The 18,304-nt window shown below is 47.7% G+C and overlaps 1 protein-coding gene across 1 annotated transcript in view; it reads right to left on the minus strand.

Annotated features, from left to right (window-relative positions):
- The window catches only part of MYO10 (myosin X), a 225,616-nt gene that overhangs the window by 154,342 nt on the left and 52,970 nt on the right, over positions 1 to 18,304 (minus strand). The window contains exon 2 of the mRNA XM_006895013.1: positions 12,469 to 12,627. Within this exon, the coding sequence (XP_006895075.1) occupies positions 12,469 to 12,579 (111 nt within the window). The 5' untranslated portion in view covers positions 12,580 to 12,627. The remainder of the gene's footprint in view (positions 1 to 12,468; positions 12,628 to 18,304) is intronic.

Genomic DNA, 18,304 nt, shown 5'->3' on the forward strand with positions numbered 1-18,304 from the left:
TGGACTAGGAGGCAGTTGTTAGAACAGAGCAGGGAAACACTGTATGATTCAAATCAGAAAAGAAGTGCATCAGGGATGTGTCCTCTCTCCACACCTTTTCAATCTCTATATGTGGAACAGATCATTTGAGAGGCTTGACTTTATGAGGCGGAATGTGGCATCAGAACTGGAGCAAGACTCACAAACAACCTGTGCTATGCAGACAACACAACCTTGCTCGCTGAAACTAAGGAGGACCTGAAGCACTTGCTGCAGAAAGTCAAGGACTGCAGGCTTCACTATGAATTGAAGCTCAACATGAAGAAAACAAAGATTCTCACCACTGGGCCAATTGGCAGCAACATGACGGACGGAAAAGAGACTGAGATTGTCAACAACTTCAGCTTGCTTGGCTCCACAATCAACACTCTTGGAACCAGAAGCCAGGAAATCAAAAGGCAAACTGGATTAGGAACGTCTGCTGTCAGGACCTCTCAGAGCGCTGAACTGCAAAGATGTCAGTCTAGAGACTAAGGTGTGCCTGATCCAGGCCATGGTCTTTGCAATTACTTCCCATGCACCAGAGAGCTGGATAATGAATAAAGATGACAGAAGAAGAACTGATGCCTTTGAGTTGTGGTGCTGGAGAAGAGTCTTGAATATACCATGGACCACCAAGAGAACAAACAGGTGTGTGCTGAAGAGGGTGAAACCAAGTTGCTCTCTGGAGGAATGGTTTTGATGCTCTGTCTCACATACTTTGGGCACATGGCCAGGAGGGGCCAGTCCTTGGAGATGGATATCCTGCTTGGAAGGGAAGAGGGACAGCACAGGAGAGGAAGAATGTGGACAAGATGGATTGACACAGTGACTGGGCTAAGAGGAGTAGTTGTGTCAGAGACAGCGAGTCTGGCTCAGGATAGCACAGAGTTCAGAGCTATTGTGCGTAGGGCAACTATAAGTTTCAGGCGGCTCAATGGCACATACCACTACCACCAAAAATTTGGAGGTTCAAGTCTACCCTGATAGAATTGTGAAAAATCAGTCTCTGGAAACCCTCTGTCAAGTGACCAACAATTACTTTAAAGCAAAGTGAGGAATACAAGGGGCTAGGAAACTGGATTAACATAAACAGGACCATCAGAAGGAGAACATGAGGACGTTCATGATTTCTGCCAGACAATGTGCCTAGACACTGGTGAAGGGAACCCCAGCCCTGCTGTGTACACCTTCACACTGCCACCAAACCCACCCACAATAAAACAGTATTTACAGGAAAGCATAAACTCAGGGAACACGGTTCTACGGTGATACACACAGGATCCACTTAAGGCAGAAGGGATTCTAGGGCAATGATGTAGGGCTTTGTGCTGGTGTATTGTGTTCTATGTCCATTACCTTCAGTCTGCAAAATTACTTGCTGTGGCTGGCTGTCCATTAGAAAAGCAGGCCAGTAAGGGAAGGCTACATTTTAAAATCCAATTAAAAAAAAAATTACAAGGAAGGGAGCTCTGGTGGCCTAATGGCAAGAAACTTTGCTGCAATCTTTAAGATGCATGGTTCGAATTCACCAGATGATCCTCTGGAGAAGAAGGGACAATCTCCTCCTGTAGGACTTGGATCTGATTCAACGGTATCAAACAAAAACAGCAACAACAACAACAACAACAAAAAAAAAAACCTAACAAGGAAAAAAATCCAGTGAATGAAGGGAAAGCTAATAAGAAAGGGTTAATTAAGCATTATAATTATTACATTATTGTTGTTTTGTACCATCGAGCCAGAACCGCCCCACGGCAAGTTTTCAGAGGCTTGTAAACTGCATGGGAGGAGATTTCCCATCCTTCTCCACAGAGCAGCTGGTGGATCTGAACCGTGTACTACGACTTGACGGCACTACAACAACATAGAGCGAGCTCTGTTGGTCTAGTGGATAGAAAGTGACGCTACCAAGCCAAAGGTGGGTGATTTTAATCTGCAGCCCTCAGGCCTTGTTTTAATTATTTTTGGCCAAACATTTTTCTAAGTGGTATAGCACTGGTCTATCCACTTGCTGTACAGAGGTAACGTGTGGTTGCTGTGATGCTGAACACTGTGACACTGATGTGTCAAATGTGATAATGGTTACCCATGGGGGACAGTGTTTGGTGGAGCTCCCCAATTAAAACAAGCTTGGAAACAGGAGTGGCATCCACTTCTGAAATAGCTTGCCTCCGGAAACCTATGAAGTTGGAGAAACAATGAAAGTTATACAAGTGTTCAGGTCTTTCGTTCGTAGGGTCGCTGTGAGTAGTCTATGGCTCGACGGCACTTAAGCAACAACAATTTTTGTGTTGGCAGCGACATTCGTTATCACTAAGCTACCCAGAGCTCCTTGTTAATGAGATTAATCACGGGCAATTAATGTTATAAAACAAAATGTCTATGAAAGATTGTATGAAAAACCAGTAAAATTTGTCAAGATTAACTCAGATTTGAAAAAAACAACAAACCTAATAAAACACTCAAAATCCATTGAGCAGTCAAACCATTTAACAGAAAACGCAGTGAAGATAAGAGGTGACGTCAATGGTGTCCAGCTTTTCCACTTAGAAGTGGCATCTCCACTCCCCTTGAGAGAAGTTCGGACAGAAATACCCTCCTTGTGGAAAGGATTTGGGAAAAAAGAGAAGCAGGAAAGGAGGAAAAGGATCATCATCAAATTCCTCCCTGCCCTAGTTATGTGCTGATGTGGAAGTGGCCGCTCACACTGGTCAAGTTTAAAAATATGTATCGTAAGACAGATGGTTATAATTCACTTTTGGCAACTCCAGCCTTGATTTCTTGTTTAAAAATAAAAAGGGTCAAAACACAAGGAGCCGCTGACAAGCCACGCTCCCCGCAGCCATTCCCAGGACGGTCTCCTGCCAAGCCTCGGCTCTTTATCTGGACAGTCACCGGCCCTGCACCCTGCAGGGCCACCCGCTTTCGGGAAGGGGCAGAGACAAATAAAAATAAGAGCTACTTTGGGACAATCAACTCAAGGGAATGAAATACAGACTTCGATTTGCAGATCCAAACGGCTCATTCCATGGCAGGGTCCTCCCACCTTGGTGTTACAAGTTCCCAGAGATCAGCTATAAGGGTGCACACTGACCCCCTCCAACGGTGCCTCGGCAGAATGTCCTGGCTGATGCTTCAGAAGGAATTCCCAAAGCCAGTGGAGCAGTTGGGAGCCCATCAGAGGGACAAATGGGGCTCAAAATTGTTACAAGGTGTGTTGAGGGGGAACATGTCTGATTGCATAGGAACCAGCTTTGTGCTGGTGACACTGTGGGTAGGAATTCATCCCCTTGGTGAAGCTGTTTGTTGTTAGGTGCTGTTGAGTTGCCTGTGACTCATAGTGACCCTGTGTACAACAGCCCTAAACCCTGTTCCATCCTGTGTCAATCTCACTGTCTCAGACACATCCACCCCGATTACCCCAGTCACTGAATCAATCCACCTCATAAAGGGTCTTCATCTCCTGAGCCGTCCCTCTACCCTCCTGAGAATGATGTCCTTCTCCAAGGACCAGTCCCTCCTTGCAACATGTCCAAAGTATGTGAGACAAAGCTTCAGAATCCTTGCCTCCAAGGAGCAGCAGCCCAGCTTCACCCTCTCCAGGACAAACTTGTTTGTACTCCTAGCAGTCCATGGTATATTCAATACTCTTTGCAACACCACAGCTCAAACGCATGAATTCTCCTTCTGCCATCCCTAGTCATTGTCCAGCTCTCTGGCACATAGCAAGGGATTGCAAAGATCATGGCCTGCATCAGGTGCACCTTAGTCTCCAGAGTGACATCATTGCTCTTCAGCACCCTGGAGAGGTGCCTAACGGCAGCCTTTTCCATCACAATACATCTTTTAATTTTCTGGCTGCTGGTGCCAAGAGTGTTGACTGTGGAGGCAAGCAAACTAAAGCTGTTAACAATCTCAATCTCTTCACCATCTATCATGATGCTGCCAATTGCTCCAGTGGTGAGAATCTTTGTTTTCTTGATATCGAGCCTCAATCCATATGGAAGGGTGAAGTCCTTGAACCTTCTACTGCAATCACTCCAGGTTGGGGTCATGTTCTGCCTCCTCATCGCATACCAAGTCTTCTCTGTACAAAGGGGGTCACCTTGCTGTAAGCTGTAATTAACAGGAGGGCACCTAACTAGGTGGCCTGTGGTTTGTTCAGGTGTGACCTCAGGCGGCTTGCTGTCAGGGCAAGTCACAGCAGACAGCATCTGCCAGCTGCTCGTGTGACTCTAGCACACTTTCCAATTCGGGCTGCAAGGACACCTCACTTGTTGAAGTTATTTCAGAGAGCCCCTAAAAATCCACGAAGCATGCTGAAGTGAGCACACAGCCACAAACCTGGCCCCAGAGTCTCCGAGTCTCCTCTCTTCTGTTTGCTCGGTAACCTGACCAGAGGCTGGTGGATGAGAGACGTGACTTGCTCTGCAGAGTCCCTGACGCCCTGACTGTGGTGGGCTCCACGTTCCCGGCTGCCCTCCCATGATGTGGTCTGCGGCGGTCCTAACAGGCTGCCCAGGGGCCTCCGTCTAAGTGAGCTGGGGGTAGTCCTGCCTTCCACCCTACAGCAAACACAGCTGCTGTGCCAGCGACCTGGAACCCTGCCTGCTCTTGTCACTGGCGTGTTTAAATGCAGGGCCCCCTAACGATTTAAGTGATTCTGGCTCCAGAGAGAGGGCAGGAGGCCTGCATCCAAGACCACTGTCTTTCCACTTCCCAGTCCTTCCCTCCTGCCAGAGCTGCCAGCAGCCAAAGTTCCCAAGACCACAAGGCTGGAAGGCAAGAGATCATTAGGGAGTCAGAAATAAGCCCTCCCTTCCACTCCCACCGTCCCCCACTGCACAAGCTCACAGCGGCTCTTCCCTCTGTTACCACGTGAGGGAAAAGCAGCAAATCCCACTGGTTTCTCATCCGATCATTCACACATTTAGTTGTAGAACACGGCAATCACAATTCTGTCAGATCATTCATATTAATTTTATAACAGGAAGTACAATACTCAAAACTCCCTGCTGTCTGGGCTCCTAGCTGACCCTTCCCCCGGGTTTCTGAGACTGTGACCTGCACGGGAGGAGAACGCCCACCTTTCTCCCTTACAGGCACTTGTGGATTCGAACCGCCAGAGAAGCACCGCCTCTGGGTCAGCAGTGAGATTCCCAGAGCGCCCCAGTAATCAATTCATAAAAGTACCCTGGTTGGGAGCCGTGGTGGCCTAGTGGCAAGAAGCTGCACTGCAATCCTGAAGGTGCCCAGTTCGAATCCACCAGATGCTCTCCGGGAGAAGGAGGGGCAATTCTTCTGTGCCAGTTGGATCTGATTTGATGGTACACAACAACAACTACAAAAAAGTAGTAAATCGTGTGATATATATTGCTTTTCCCCTCCCTGAATTTATCAATTAGTATTTATTCTCCTCAGATCCCTGGTGATTATTTCCTAGCTTTTTATAATACTTCGAAGACAGATTTGTCTGCTCCTCCATCAAAACCTTCCATTTCTTTCTACGTAAACCTAAAGCCGTCACTAAATCACTTAGCACTCCGCCAGTGAATGGACTTTGTAATCTTATCTCACATCACTGCCTTCCCAAACTCCTAAAGATGGTCCAGGAAAACAGTCTCTTTAGAAGCCTTTAACAAAGGACAGTGGGGTGTCTATACCACCAACTTCCCTGTTGAGTTCTAAGGATCCCTTAACATTAACACTACTGACATTTTAAGGTAGATAATTCCTTGTTGTGAGAACTATAAAAAAATGTCCAGGTGGTGTGGAGGTTAAAGCACTTTGCTATCAAGCAAGAGTCAAGTTGTTCCAACCCAGCAGCATGCCGACAGGAAGAAGCTGTGGCAGTTGGCTGCTGGGGAGATGCCGGCCTAGAAGCCTGTGTGGCAGCTGGACACTGTCCTTCAGGGCTCCTATGAGGTGGGACCTGTGAAACGGGAGAAGGTAATGCCAGAATTCTCATCCCTCACAGATCTCCACATTCCCTACCAAACACCTTATTCTACAAGCCAACCCACTGCCTTGATTTCCTGAAGTCTCCCCAACCATAGTCACTCTTCTCAAGCCTCCATCTCCTATGGGGTGTCCTAGTCTACCCATCCAGTCCTTCCCGGGGTGGGGTAGGGGGTGTCCTTACAACTCCCCAGGCCTCTCACCAGCTCAGGCTTCCCAAGTCAAGTACTGATGGCCTCTCCCCATCTCTGACCCTCTCACTTCTTCTAGCTCTCTGAACACTTACGGAGCGGGCCAGGACTTACCAGGTGGTGGGAAGAGACGAGAGATGGTAGGGACTCTCGGAAAGGGGCAGAGCCCTCAGGTGTGAACCAGAGGCAGAAACGCACAGCACAGAGATTCTAGACAGTTCCGAAGTCAGTTGTCTGGGTACTTGGCAGAGGATGAGGAAACATAACAAGGTGGAGCGTTGGGCATAAAGAAGCACGAAGAGGGTGCTTCAAGCAGAAAAAAGCTCCCCAAAATCTTCTTAACTGTAGACTCACCACAACCTCATGACAGGTAGAGAAATGACTGAAGTCACCAAAGGTTTCACTTTACTCAAATCATGATTAAAACCACGGGAACAGTGGCCAAGAACTCAAAGGACATGCTGCATTGGGGAAATCTGCTTGAGGACTTCTTTAAAGTCCTAAAAAGCAAGACTACCAAGCCACACTATTTTCACCTGCTTCATATGGACGTGAAAGTAAGACTATGAATAAGGACACCTGGTGAAGAAACGATGCTTTTGAATTGCGATACTGGTAAAAAGGTTTGCTTAAACCACACACTGCCAAAAGAACAAATACATCTGTATCGGAGGAAGTGAAGCGAGAGCGTTCCACAGAGGCATGGACTTCCTCTTTGTTCTGTGGGCCTGATGTCAGAAGGGTCCAGTCCCTGGAGAAGGACGGCATGCTTGGAAAGGTACAGGGTCACAGGAGGCGAGGAGGACCCTGAAGGAGATGGGCTGACGCACTGACTGAGTTAACAATGGGCTGGATCACGGCGGGGACTGTGAGGAAGGTGCAGAGGCAGGCGAGGTGGAGGTCTGGTGTACACAGGGCCTCCATGAGCTGGAATATACCTGAGGAGCCCAACAATGACGACGACAACAACAACAACAACAACATGAGGACGTACCGCAGACTCTCTCACAGGTCTTACCAGGGGACCAACTGCAAGGTAGGGTCACAAAGACCCGGACATGAAAGAGTGAGCAGCATCCACTGTCTGACGTGTCAAGGCGGGGACACAACCAAGGAGAGGTCTGATGTCCCAGCTGCAAGCCCAAGGGCTTTGTGAAGACATCAGAACCAAAACCGTCCTCTTAACCCAACCTGGCTCTTGTACTGGACTGAAATGTGCATCCCAGAAATACACGCTAGAATCCCAGCTCCAACACCTGCGGACGGAATCCCATTTGGAGACAGAGTTCCTCCTTTCCATGTTCACGAGGCCACCCCACGGTAGATGTGCCCGAAACCTGACACTTCTGAGAGACGTGGAAGAGAAGCAGAGATGCAGAGGCAAGGGGACACAATGTGAGAATAACAGAAGCACGTGTGAGAATCACCAAGGAAGCTCAGACGCTGGGGTAACGACAAGGGCCATCCCCCAGAGCACAAAGAGGGAGCCAGGGTCTGAGCTTGGACTTTTGAGCTGGGAGATACTATATTTCCATTCCCCGCAATGGAGCTGGAAGCACCGTGATGACATTAAAACACCGCCTCCCGAAGAGGTGATCCCATCCCCCTGCACCTGCATCCACAGAGCCCGTGACTATGTGCAGGTACGTGGGAAGGCGGCTTTGCTGGTGACGGTGTCCAAGTTGGAGAGCTATCCTGTCTGCCTCGATCAGACCTATCCAATCTCCTGTCTTGAAAAGCCGAGGCTTTCCCTGCTGCAGTCAGAGAGGAAACAGAGGCGAGGAGAAGCAGTGATTTGAAATATGAGAGGTGTTCGACCACCACTGTGGGCATGGAAGATGGTCGAGGGAGCCAAGTACCCAGGAAGCAGCAGCACGAGGAAGCCGGGACAGATTCTGAGCTGACAGCCAGCAAGGGAACAGGACCTTGGTCCTCAGGCCTCCAGTTGCAAGGCTCTGAAACCTGGCAACAGCCTGCGTGAGCAGGACAAGACTTCAGTGCAGAATCTGGAGACAGGCACGCAGCTGGGCCACCCCTGACGTCAGCCCACGAGGTGTGTGCAGAACTTTGGACCCACACAAATCTAGCCTGGTGAATCTGCATGTTCCAAGTTTCTGCAACACCAACAGCATATACTAACATGGACTGCCCTGGTGGCCTAGTGCATAACTTTGGCTGCTAACTGCAAGGTCGTCAGTTCAAGTCCACCAGTGCTCACTGGGGAAAGAATGATAAGCGGACCCCTCTGGTATCACAGCCTCAGAAACCCAACGGAGGGCAGGAGCGTTGGTTTCTGGATTTAGTACAACCCAAGTTATTCTTTTCCCCCGTTTTTTAAAGATATAGGCAGACTCTATAGGGAGTTGTACTGCTAACGTGCAAATCCACCAGCAGTTCAGCAGGGAGAAGGCTGGGCAGTGTCCTCCCGAGTGATTTATGGCCCCAGAAACTCAGTGGCGGCTCAGCTGTGAGTGAGGGCTGACTTGACAATGGGTTTCAGTCTGAGTCTTAAAGGCACAGGCAGGTAGGTGTAACCGGCAGCCAGGAACCTAGGAGGCACAGACAGGCTTTTCTCAAGGTGGTGGCTGTGTGTCCATGAGGACAGAGGCTGCTAGGAGCTACCAATGGCTTAATGATAAGAAAATCAGGCAGGCTGCTTTGTGGACAGTAATAAAATGTTCCAACTTACACAACTCCCACCCGTGGTACCAGCTGTCAGGAGAACGAGGACACGTGGAACATTGGGAAAGTCAGCTATCGGCACCTCTCCAAAGTCCTGAAGAGCAATGATGTCATCTTAAGGAAGACTGTGTAGGGAGCTCTAGTGGCCTGGTGGCAAGAAGCTGCACTGCAATCCCAGAGGCATGTGGTTCGAATCCTCTAGATGCTCTGCTAGAGAAGGAGGGCCAATTTCCTCCTGTACCAGTCAGATCTGATTTGATGGTATGCACACAAAAGGGGAGGGGAGGGCGGAAGAAGACAGTGTGTCTGACCCAAGTCATGGTCTTTTCAGTCACTTGCTAGGCATCTGAGAGCTGGACAAAGAAAAAGGATGATGGAGGAAGAATCAATGCCTTTGTGTTGTGGTGTTGGAGAAGAGCACTGGATATCCTGTGACCATCAAAAGAATAGGTATGTTTGGAGAAGGTACAGCAGCGTGCTCCCTGGAGGCAAGGCTGGGGAAGTCTCGTCTCACTGAATCACGTTAGGAGAGGCTATTTCCTGGAGAGGGACATCACGCCTGGAAAGGTGGAGGGTCAGGGAGAGAGAGGAAGATCCCTGGGCAAGGCAGATTAATATAGTGACAGCGGCAGTAGGCTCAAGTGTGTGACAGATGATGAGGATGGTGTAGGCCAGGTCAGAGATCAGGTCTGTGCTCACAGGGCTGGACATGACTCGACGGCATCTAACAACAAGCAGCACACAGCCTGATTGTGACTCACGGGCGCCCTAGGCCAGAGCAGACCCGCCCCCAGGGTCTCTCCGGCCGTCATCTCTACAGAAGCAGCCACCAGTGTTGTCCTCCCACAAGTGCCTGGTGGCTTTCCGTTAGCAGTCACGCTCTAACCACAGCGCCACCAGAGCTCCTCCAAAGACAGCCTCAAAGGCCACAATCAGCTGAACTGCACATGGGATATGCAAAAGTTCTGTGTCTTTCCCTCAGAAGAAAAGAAAAAGACAAGACTTGCATTCCAGGGGGTAAAAAAACCCCTACCACTCAAAAACCCAAAATTCAAACCAAAACCTCCCCAACAGGATCACAGGGTTTAATATGATTTAACCATCAGGTTTCACATCATTATCATAAAAAGACAAAACAAAAAACTTTTTATAAAGAATCTGCCTTTTAAACCCTAAGACAGATTTCTCCCTCTAATTGACTCACTGAAAACATGTAATAAGAACTTGAGACTGTTTCTTAAAGACAGAGTGTGCGCTGTAAAATTGCTACAAGGTACAGACACCAATAAAGCAGAAGAGGGGTCCTCGGCCTCCTTGCATCCTCTGTGTGATGTTGGTTTAGCAAACATTGCTTGCACAGTCTCCGAGCCCGGCGATGTCCTTGGCTCAAGGAAGACAAAATAACCAAATGCACCTAAGAGGGAGAGTGCTAGGGAAACGGCGAGGGAAGCGTGGGGGGCCTTATAACAAAACTCGTGCAACCAGCCTGGGAAGGAGGCGTTTCATCCTCCTGCAGGAGGCTTCTGAGATGGGACAGAAGGTACCAGCAGGTTCTATAGACCAAACAAAACATGGACAGCGGTCAACTTCCACCAAGCATGTATGAGCGTTACCTTCAAGGAGAACATATGGAAAAACATGTGAGTCCGAAGACTCTGTGTAGGCAAGGCCCAACAAAGTCAGAAAGCTACAAGCGGGTTGAGTTTCTCTAGACGAGATTGTTAGAAAACATTTGGCAAACATTAGGCCAAGCTGGCCGAAAGAACACTTTCAGAATGTTTAAAAAAAAAAAAAAAAGGCAAATAAGCACACATTTTAGAAAACGCTCAGGAAAATGAAGCATTGCATCTGAAAATATCCATTTCCTTCTCTTTCCCAACTCAGCCTCTGAATCTAAAGAGTAGTAAATTTGAGGAGCCTGGACACTAAGAATCAGCAAGCAACATTTGCCCAAAGAGAAAAGGCAGAAGGCCAGGAAGGGGCCGGACAAAAGGATTACGGGAAATGAGACTCACAGAGATGAAATGGGTAGAGTATAATTACACTGTAGATTTTATTAACTGATGTTAGAAAACAAAATGTGTACAAATGGTTGAACAGAAAACCAATTCGTTTGGCAAAGTTTCATTCAAATCACAATTTGGGGGGGGAAAGGAGCTGTTGGACAATTTGAGTAGTTCACTTGTTAACTAAAAGGTTGAGGGTTCACGTCTACCCAGAGGTACCTCGGAAGAAAGGCCTGGCAACCTTCCTCAAAACACTGAGCCCATGAAAACCCTATGCAGCAAAGTTTAGCTCTTATACACGCGGGGTCATTGTTAATGGAATCAACAGCAAATGACTTTAAATTACCATTTTCCACAAACCGAATAATAGTTGGCAGAAAATTTGTTCTTGACTGCTCTCTTGTGGATACTTTCCCCACTTGACTCAAAATAGTAAATTGGAATCCTCCAAATTAAAAAAAAAAAATCCCCCCCAAACCTTTTACAATCAAGTGGCCCCCAGCATGGGATTTCAGGGACAGAAAGAGAGAATTCATTAAAAATGGATGGAGGAGGGGAAGATAAAATAACAAAAGCAAAATGACCTGGTCCACTGAACTGATTCCAGCTCCTAGTGACCCTGTAAGACACAGCAGAACTGCCTCATTAAGATTTCCAAGGCTGAAATCTTTGTGAAACAAGACTGCCCCATTTTTCTTCTGCAATGGTGGGGTTCAAACCACTGACCTCTCAGTTTGCAGCCAACTACTTACACCACTAAAGGGTATGCTTGCCTGCAAGTCAACATCTGTGGAAGTCAAACGATTCCACAAAATTCCTTTGTGTAAGTACTCAAGAGCAACGGTGTCTCTCTGGAGACTAAGGTACGCTTGATACAGGCCATGGTCTTTGCAATCACTTGTTATGCATCAGAGAGTTGGACAATGACTAGGGAGGATAGAAGGAGAATTGATGCCTTTGAGCTGTGGTGCTGGAGAAGAGTATTGAATGTACCATGGACTGCCAAGAAAAGAAACAGATTCATCCTGCTCAGGGTTAAACTGGGATTCTGGGGCTTCGTCTGACATACTTTGGACATGTTATAAGGAGGGACAGGTCCTTGGAGAGGGACATTATACTTGGGAGGGTAGAGGGATGGCGCAAGAGGGGAAGACCCTCTATGAGGTGGATTGATTCAGCGACTGGAGTAATCGGGATGGGTGTGTCAGAGACAGTGAGGTTGGCACAGGAGAGAGTGGGGTTTAGGGCTGTTGTACATAGGGTCGCAATGAGTCACAAACGACTCGACGGCACATAACAACAACAACAGAGCACAACAGATGCATTACAAGGAGAGGTCAAATCACTGCTTGTAGACCTGACCCTTCCATGCAAAGGAATCCCCTTCTGTAAAATCAACGTAATAAACCACCACAAGTAGATTTACTGATGCAACATCCTAACTTGACAAAACATCTGAACGCACAGTCTGAACTCTTAGTAATTAGGGGCGGCCCAACGGCAGGACATCATTTTCGGAAACAGAAGCGCTCACTCAGTCACTCACTCACTCACTCACCCACTCACACATGTGCCAGGGGCCTGCTCAGGGCCCGAGAGGTGGAACTCACATAGATCTGGTCCCTCTTGTATCGCTGGAAGAGGTTATACATGATGGACCCTCCATGGAGCTCGCTCAAGGTCGCCATGTCGTCCACGCCCTCCTCATTCATGGGGTGCATGGTGGTCACCTTCTGGGGTGTGATTGTGTTCTGCTTGTAAGTGAATACCTGAAAGGGAAGGCATTCGAGAACTGAGTCATCAGCAGTATGCTGTTTTATTAGCAGTTTCCCAAACTCACCCACCATCCAATCTCAGCAGAAAGATCCCATAAGGAAACCAGAGTGTAAACAGATTTTATTGGCACTTATGTGGTGTCACTTGGCCATTTTCCCCAAAGGAATCCATTATAACTACGAGATGTTCCTAAAAGACGTATGAGCTCAAGCACTGACTGTCTCAGAATTCACAACACATTGGCGTTCCCATTGGCCTCTTATGTTTCTTTCATCAGTATAAACAAGTAACAGCTAAGAAATTGGCTCAAGTTTTTAGAAAGTGATCCATCCAGCCTCCCTCTGTAATGCTTCTGGCTGGGGCTTTGATGTCTTTCAAAGCTTCCCGATCAAGTTCTTCCATTTAAATATTGTATAAATGTACCATATTCTACACTGACTTTCTCAAGTACAGAGATACGTTGGGAGGGCTGGAAACTGCCTTGACCAATAAATAGCCCTCTCCACAAGACAGAGCTCTCAAGTGATCCTTTTGCAAGAAGGGTTGCCCATAAATTGGAAATAAAACTGCTTTTCTTGTTTGTTACCCCACCTGTCTTCCTCAGAGCCCTGAATCTGAGCTGGAGTGCTGCGTACCTTCCACAGCAAGAGGAAGGAACGAGGTGGATTTTGGGGAGTCTTGATTATGGAACTTAACATCAATTAGCCACACTCACTGCTTTCTGATCTCAGCTGACTGGGTATAGGACTAACCATTTCAAATTAAGCTCCTCCTGTTAAGAGTTTGACCGGTTTCATGTATACAATCTCGTCACCATCACTGATTCAACTGTTGTTGTTGTGCTGTTGTGTATTGTTGAGTTGGAACTGATCCACAGATGATCCTCAAGTCAGTTTTTTAAAGGCAGTAGTAAATCACACAGAAGAGATTGCCCATTTTTGCAGCAAGCAGCTGGTGGATTTGAACCACATGCCTTTGGGATTGCAGTGTTGCTTGTTAACACTAGGCCGCCAAACCTCCCTTGTAGAAGGTATGCTATTGTTAGGGCCATTTTGGTGCTTGTATTACCACCATGTTTAGAGTCAATAACATATAGTCACTAACTAAGATGTAGAAAGCCAACAACCAAATTAACATTGGAAGAAAGGTTATCTTTACTCACACACATCAACAACTTTCTAGAATGGTATTTGCAGAAATTTTGGGTGACTTCAATTTTAAGTATCTGCCAGCTGCCTATAGGGGCAGTAAATGCTGGCAGGCCCTGGTAATGTACACTTGACTTGTAGACATCATGTCATGAACATCTATCCTCATGTTAAAACTACCAGTGAACCAACCTTAACTTGTAACAAATTCTTCATCACCATCACCTTCACTTCCTGTATGAGCAACTTTAAAGTCCTGAGAAAGTTTTGATCCTGTTATAACATCCAAACCCCAAATAAATCACAGGGCTGTTGAGTCAGTAATTGTTACCACCCTCGGTCCTACAGGACAGGGCAGAACTGTCCCATAATGTTTCCAAGGCTGTGAATCTTGACAGAAGCCGCCCACCACATCCATCTCCTGGAGGGGAGTGTTGAGTTAGCAACTCAGAGCTTAACCCCTGTGCCACCAAGGCTTCTAGCCAAGTTTACAAGCAACAAATTCTTTATCACCTTCACTAACTGCATTTGTGGCTTTAAATAATTGAAAAGGCCTGAATCCATCTCTCGTACTAAAGGAAGGTTGCATAAGACCCACATACGCTTGTTTCAAGGGACTTGTCCACTCCACTTAAAGGCACTCGTTAGAAAAGGCCTCATTCACAGCGGGACGGCCTGTAATCATGTTAGGGTAGAAAAGAAGGACATAAGAACATACGAAGTCCCCCTCAACTGTTTCCACACACTGTTAAAAATGGCAGGAGTTATTTTTTTCTGAAACAACGCAAACTTGAGCAGTAGCATTTCCACCACAAGAGCTGCCTAACTCAGCCTACAAACCTGCTCCAGGCCGGGCCCTGCCCTCCGCTCTGAGGGCCGGCCACCTCCCCAGCTGTTTGCTCAGCACAGACATCCACTCAGAGAACTGCCAGCCACAGACATCTCATCCCCAACACGGCCATCCGTGCCACTCGAGACCCTGCAGGAAAGGGCAGAGAGGCCAGGGGCCCAGGAAGCACAGGCAGGGCCTACATAGCCAGGGAGAAGCAGTATTAAAGGAAAAGCCAGCACGCAGACATACACACCTTTGTTTCTTTTATTAAACTGAGGAGAAATTCACCCAACACACATCCTAAAGTGTGCTGTTCAGACACCTAGTAAGCTTACAATGTTGTACAACCACTTCTAGCTGGTGCCAGAACATTCCATCAACCCAGAAGACCTAGCATTACACAGTCATTCTGTCACAGATGGAATAGGGTCCCTCCAAAACTCAGGTATGTAATGATAGAAAGTTACGATAGAAATGATAGAAGTTATGACATAATTCCCCACGATGTGACACACCAAGCAGGTGAAAGGGGATTAAGAATGGACTCTAATACTCCTTGGTCCCACCATAGGCCTGGAAAACAACCTAAGGACAGTTTCTCTAGGGTGTAGCCTGTAAGGTCTTTTATCTAAGGAGAGATAAAGGCAGAGGAAAGCTAGCAGAGGGGGGACATCTCAGCAGAGACACGAACAGCACATCATGAGTGGGGTGCTTCCTTCTGCACTCGGGCTCCTCTGTGAGGAAGGTCCCTGGCACCAGGGAAGTGAGGACACACGGAGACACAAGGAACTTAAGGGCTTAAAGATGCTGAAGGAGAAAATGACTCACATGCAGAGGGCTTTCCTCCAGAGCTGCACCCTCAATCTGGATTTATAACCTAATCTGTGTTATTGTTGTTGTTGTTGTGTGCTGTTGAGTTGCTGTGATTCATAGTGACCCTATGACCAACAGCTCTGAACCCTGCTCTATCCTGTGCCAATCTCATTGTCTCTGACAGCCTACTCCCATTACCCCATTGACGGAACCAGTCCATCTCATCGAGGGTCTTCCTCTCCTGCGCTGTTCCTCCACCCTCCCAAGCATGACGTCCCTCTCCAAGGATTGATCCTACCTTGCAACATGTCCAAAATATGTCAAACAGCTTCAGAATCCTTGCCTCCAAGGATGTGTCGTATACCTTTTCTAAACTGTAGGAGAATAAATGTGTTTGTGAAGGCTATCCACTTGTGGTAGGGAGCTCTGGTGGCCTAGTGGTAAGAAACCACACTGCAATCCCAAAGGCACATGGTTCAAATCCACTAGCTTCTTCATGGGAGAAGGATGGGCAATTCCTGTGTGATTAACTGCCTCTGAAAGCCTGCTGGAGGGGCAGCTATGGGTTGGTTCTGACTCGATGGTACACAATAATCAACAATCCACTTGTGGAGGCTGTTACAGAGGCCCTGGATAACTAAGACCTGCCTTTCACACTCTTCCTGCAACCTCTCATCTGCGTCCTGTGTGTCTCATTTGCCCATTCTGGATATTTCACATGAAAGGACTCAGACAGTGTGGGGCTCCCTTTTGTGTTCGGGCTTCTCTCATTTAGCACGATCTCTCCTTTCACTCATGTCACAGCAGGCCTCACTATTTCATTCTTTTTTTTTATTAAATTTTTTAATGAATATTTACAGAGATTTGGGGTTTTCATTCATTCATTGTTGCACTATTTTCTCTACCCTCCTCCCCAGTTCGTTCTTCTTGTTTTCCCCCCTTGAAAGTCTGTTTTAATTGTCCAATTGCCACAGTGCTTGTCAAAGCCAGTTCTGATTATTCATTCATTTTTATGTTTTGTTAGATGCCGCTGGTTCTGTTGCAAGGCACCCTGACTTCCGCCCAGCCTGCACCATCCTGACCCTCACCAGAGGGAGCTGTTAAACCCATCGTTACTGCCAACCTGTCTCCTTGAAGGTCTTCCTCTTTTTTGTCACCTTCTTACAATAGAATGTTGTTCTTATGTGTGGTCGAGTCTGAAATGACTCAAAACTGACCCTCTGGAAAGTGTTCAGAGGCAGTCAGTCGTGCGGAGGGGGGAGACTGCTCATCTTTCCCCCAAGGAGCAGCTGGTGGATTCGAACCACATGCCTCAGGCTGGTAGCACGATTCCTCCCCACTAAGCCACCAGAGCTTGCCTTGGATTTACAGTGAAAACTACAAGGGCAGACAATGATCGAGACCTCCTTGTCTTTGCCCAAGTCTCACATGATTTCCATCTTGTGACAGGGTTTTGCCCCTTTTCTGCGGCTGGCTTAGTGGAAAATATGTTCATCTTCTTTCTCAGACAGGTTGCCGCACCACGCAGAGCTGCCTTCCCCAGGTCTACTGTCTAGACCATTTGCTTATCCATTCACCTGCCGGCGGAAATTCGAGCTGTTTCCACCTTTTGGCTGGCAGGAGTAATGCTGCTGTAAATATCTGTGTGCACGTTTCTCTGCAGACATCTGTTTCCATTTCTCTTGAATGTGTACCCAAGAGTGGAAATGCTGGGTCCTGTGGTAATTCTGTGTTGCAGACCCTTCATTTTAAGCTATAAACACGTTGGAAGAAAGTCAAGAAACGGAGACTCAAGCCAAGAAGAAAAGTAACCTCGGGGCAGTGCCAGAAGTTAACAGCAAAAATGCCTCAGTGGTGAGGCGATGACGATTGAGATGGGTTTTTGGAGACACCGCCGCGGGTGGGGTACCTGGATCTTCCACATAAAGAGGAAAGGGGGCAGGAGCAGGACTTGTCCGGCCTGATGAGCCTCCGGCTCACCCTGGAGGACAATGACGTGCCCTGGGTCACCTGCTGGCTCCCAGTCCAAACCTGTATGGTCTCATCTCACTCTGCCTGCCACGCCATCCTCTCTGAAACTGTCTTCCCGGAAAACAAGACAGGGTCCCAAAACCAGCACCAGCACCTCTTACCACCAGGCCATCAGAGCCCCCTAGCACCACCACCTCTTGTACACCCCTCCTGAAAATTCACAGTCAGCGAGACCTTCCCAACAGGAAAACTACTTTCCTGCTGAGAACTCCAGAATACGAGGACAAATGCCTTACTCACATAACTCAGAGCATTAAAACCGGCATCAGTTTTTAAAATAGGTTCTCCACTTTGGCCTTCAAGCACACACAGCACTACATTTAGACACTAAAAGAATATATAATAGGCTAAACATTTACGTCATACAGAAACATTTCATTGTCTTTTATTAATGTACTGGTGACAGCAAGCCAGTATGTGAGCCCCTGCAAAGAGCTCGGAGTGGGAGCCAAGCAGACAGGCACAGAAAAGGTGGCTCCACGACTGGTAACTTTACGCAGAGCAGAAGGAATGGTCCTGTCCTGTATCACCACCATCGTCCCACTATGGTGAGTCCAATATTGTGGTCTCCCTTGTGTATACTGACCACCTACACCACCAACATGATATGATGTCCTTTCCCAGGGGCGGGTCTTTCCTGATGATGTGTCCACATTCTTACCACCCTGTCTTCGAAGTCGCATCTGGCTGCATTTCTTCCAGTTCATGGTGGTTTGGGGCTATCGAATCACCTGCAACTCACAGTGACCCAGTGGACAGCAGCTCTGAAGCCTGCCCTGTCCTGAGCCAGTCTCACGGACTCTGACACATCTACCCCCATTGCTCCAATCACTGTATCAATCCATC

The sequence above is a fragment of the Elephantulus edwardii genome, unplaced genomic scaffold, assembly GCF_000299155.1.
Source record: "Elephantulus edwardii isolate Elephantulus edwardi_28Jun2011 unplaced genomic scaffold, EleEdw1.0 scaffold00153, whole genome shotgun sequence".
In the NCBI taxonomy this organism is placed as follows: domain Eukaryota; kingdom Metazoa; phylum Chordata; class Mammalia; order Macroscelidea; family Macroscelididae; genus Elephantulus; species Elephantulus edwardii.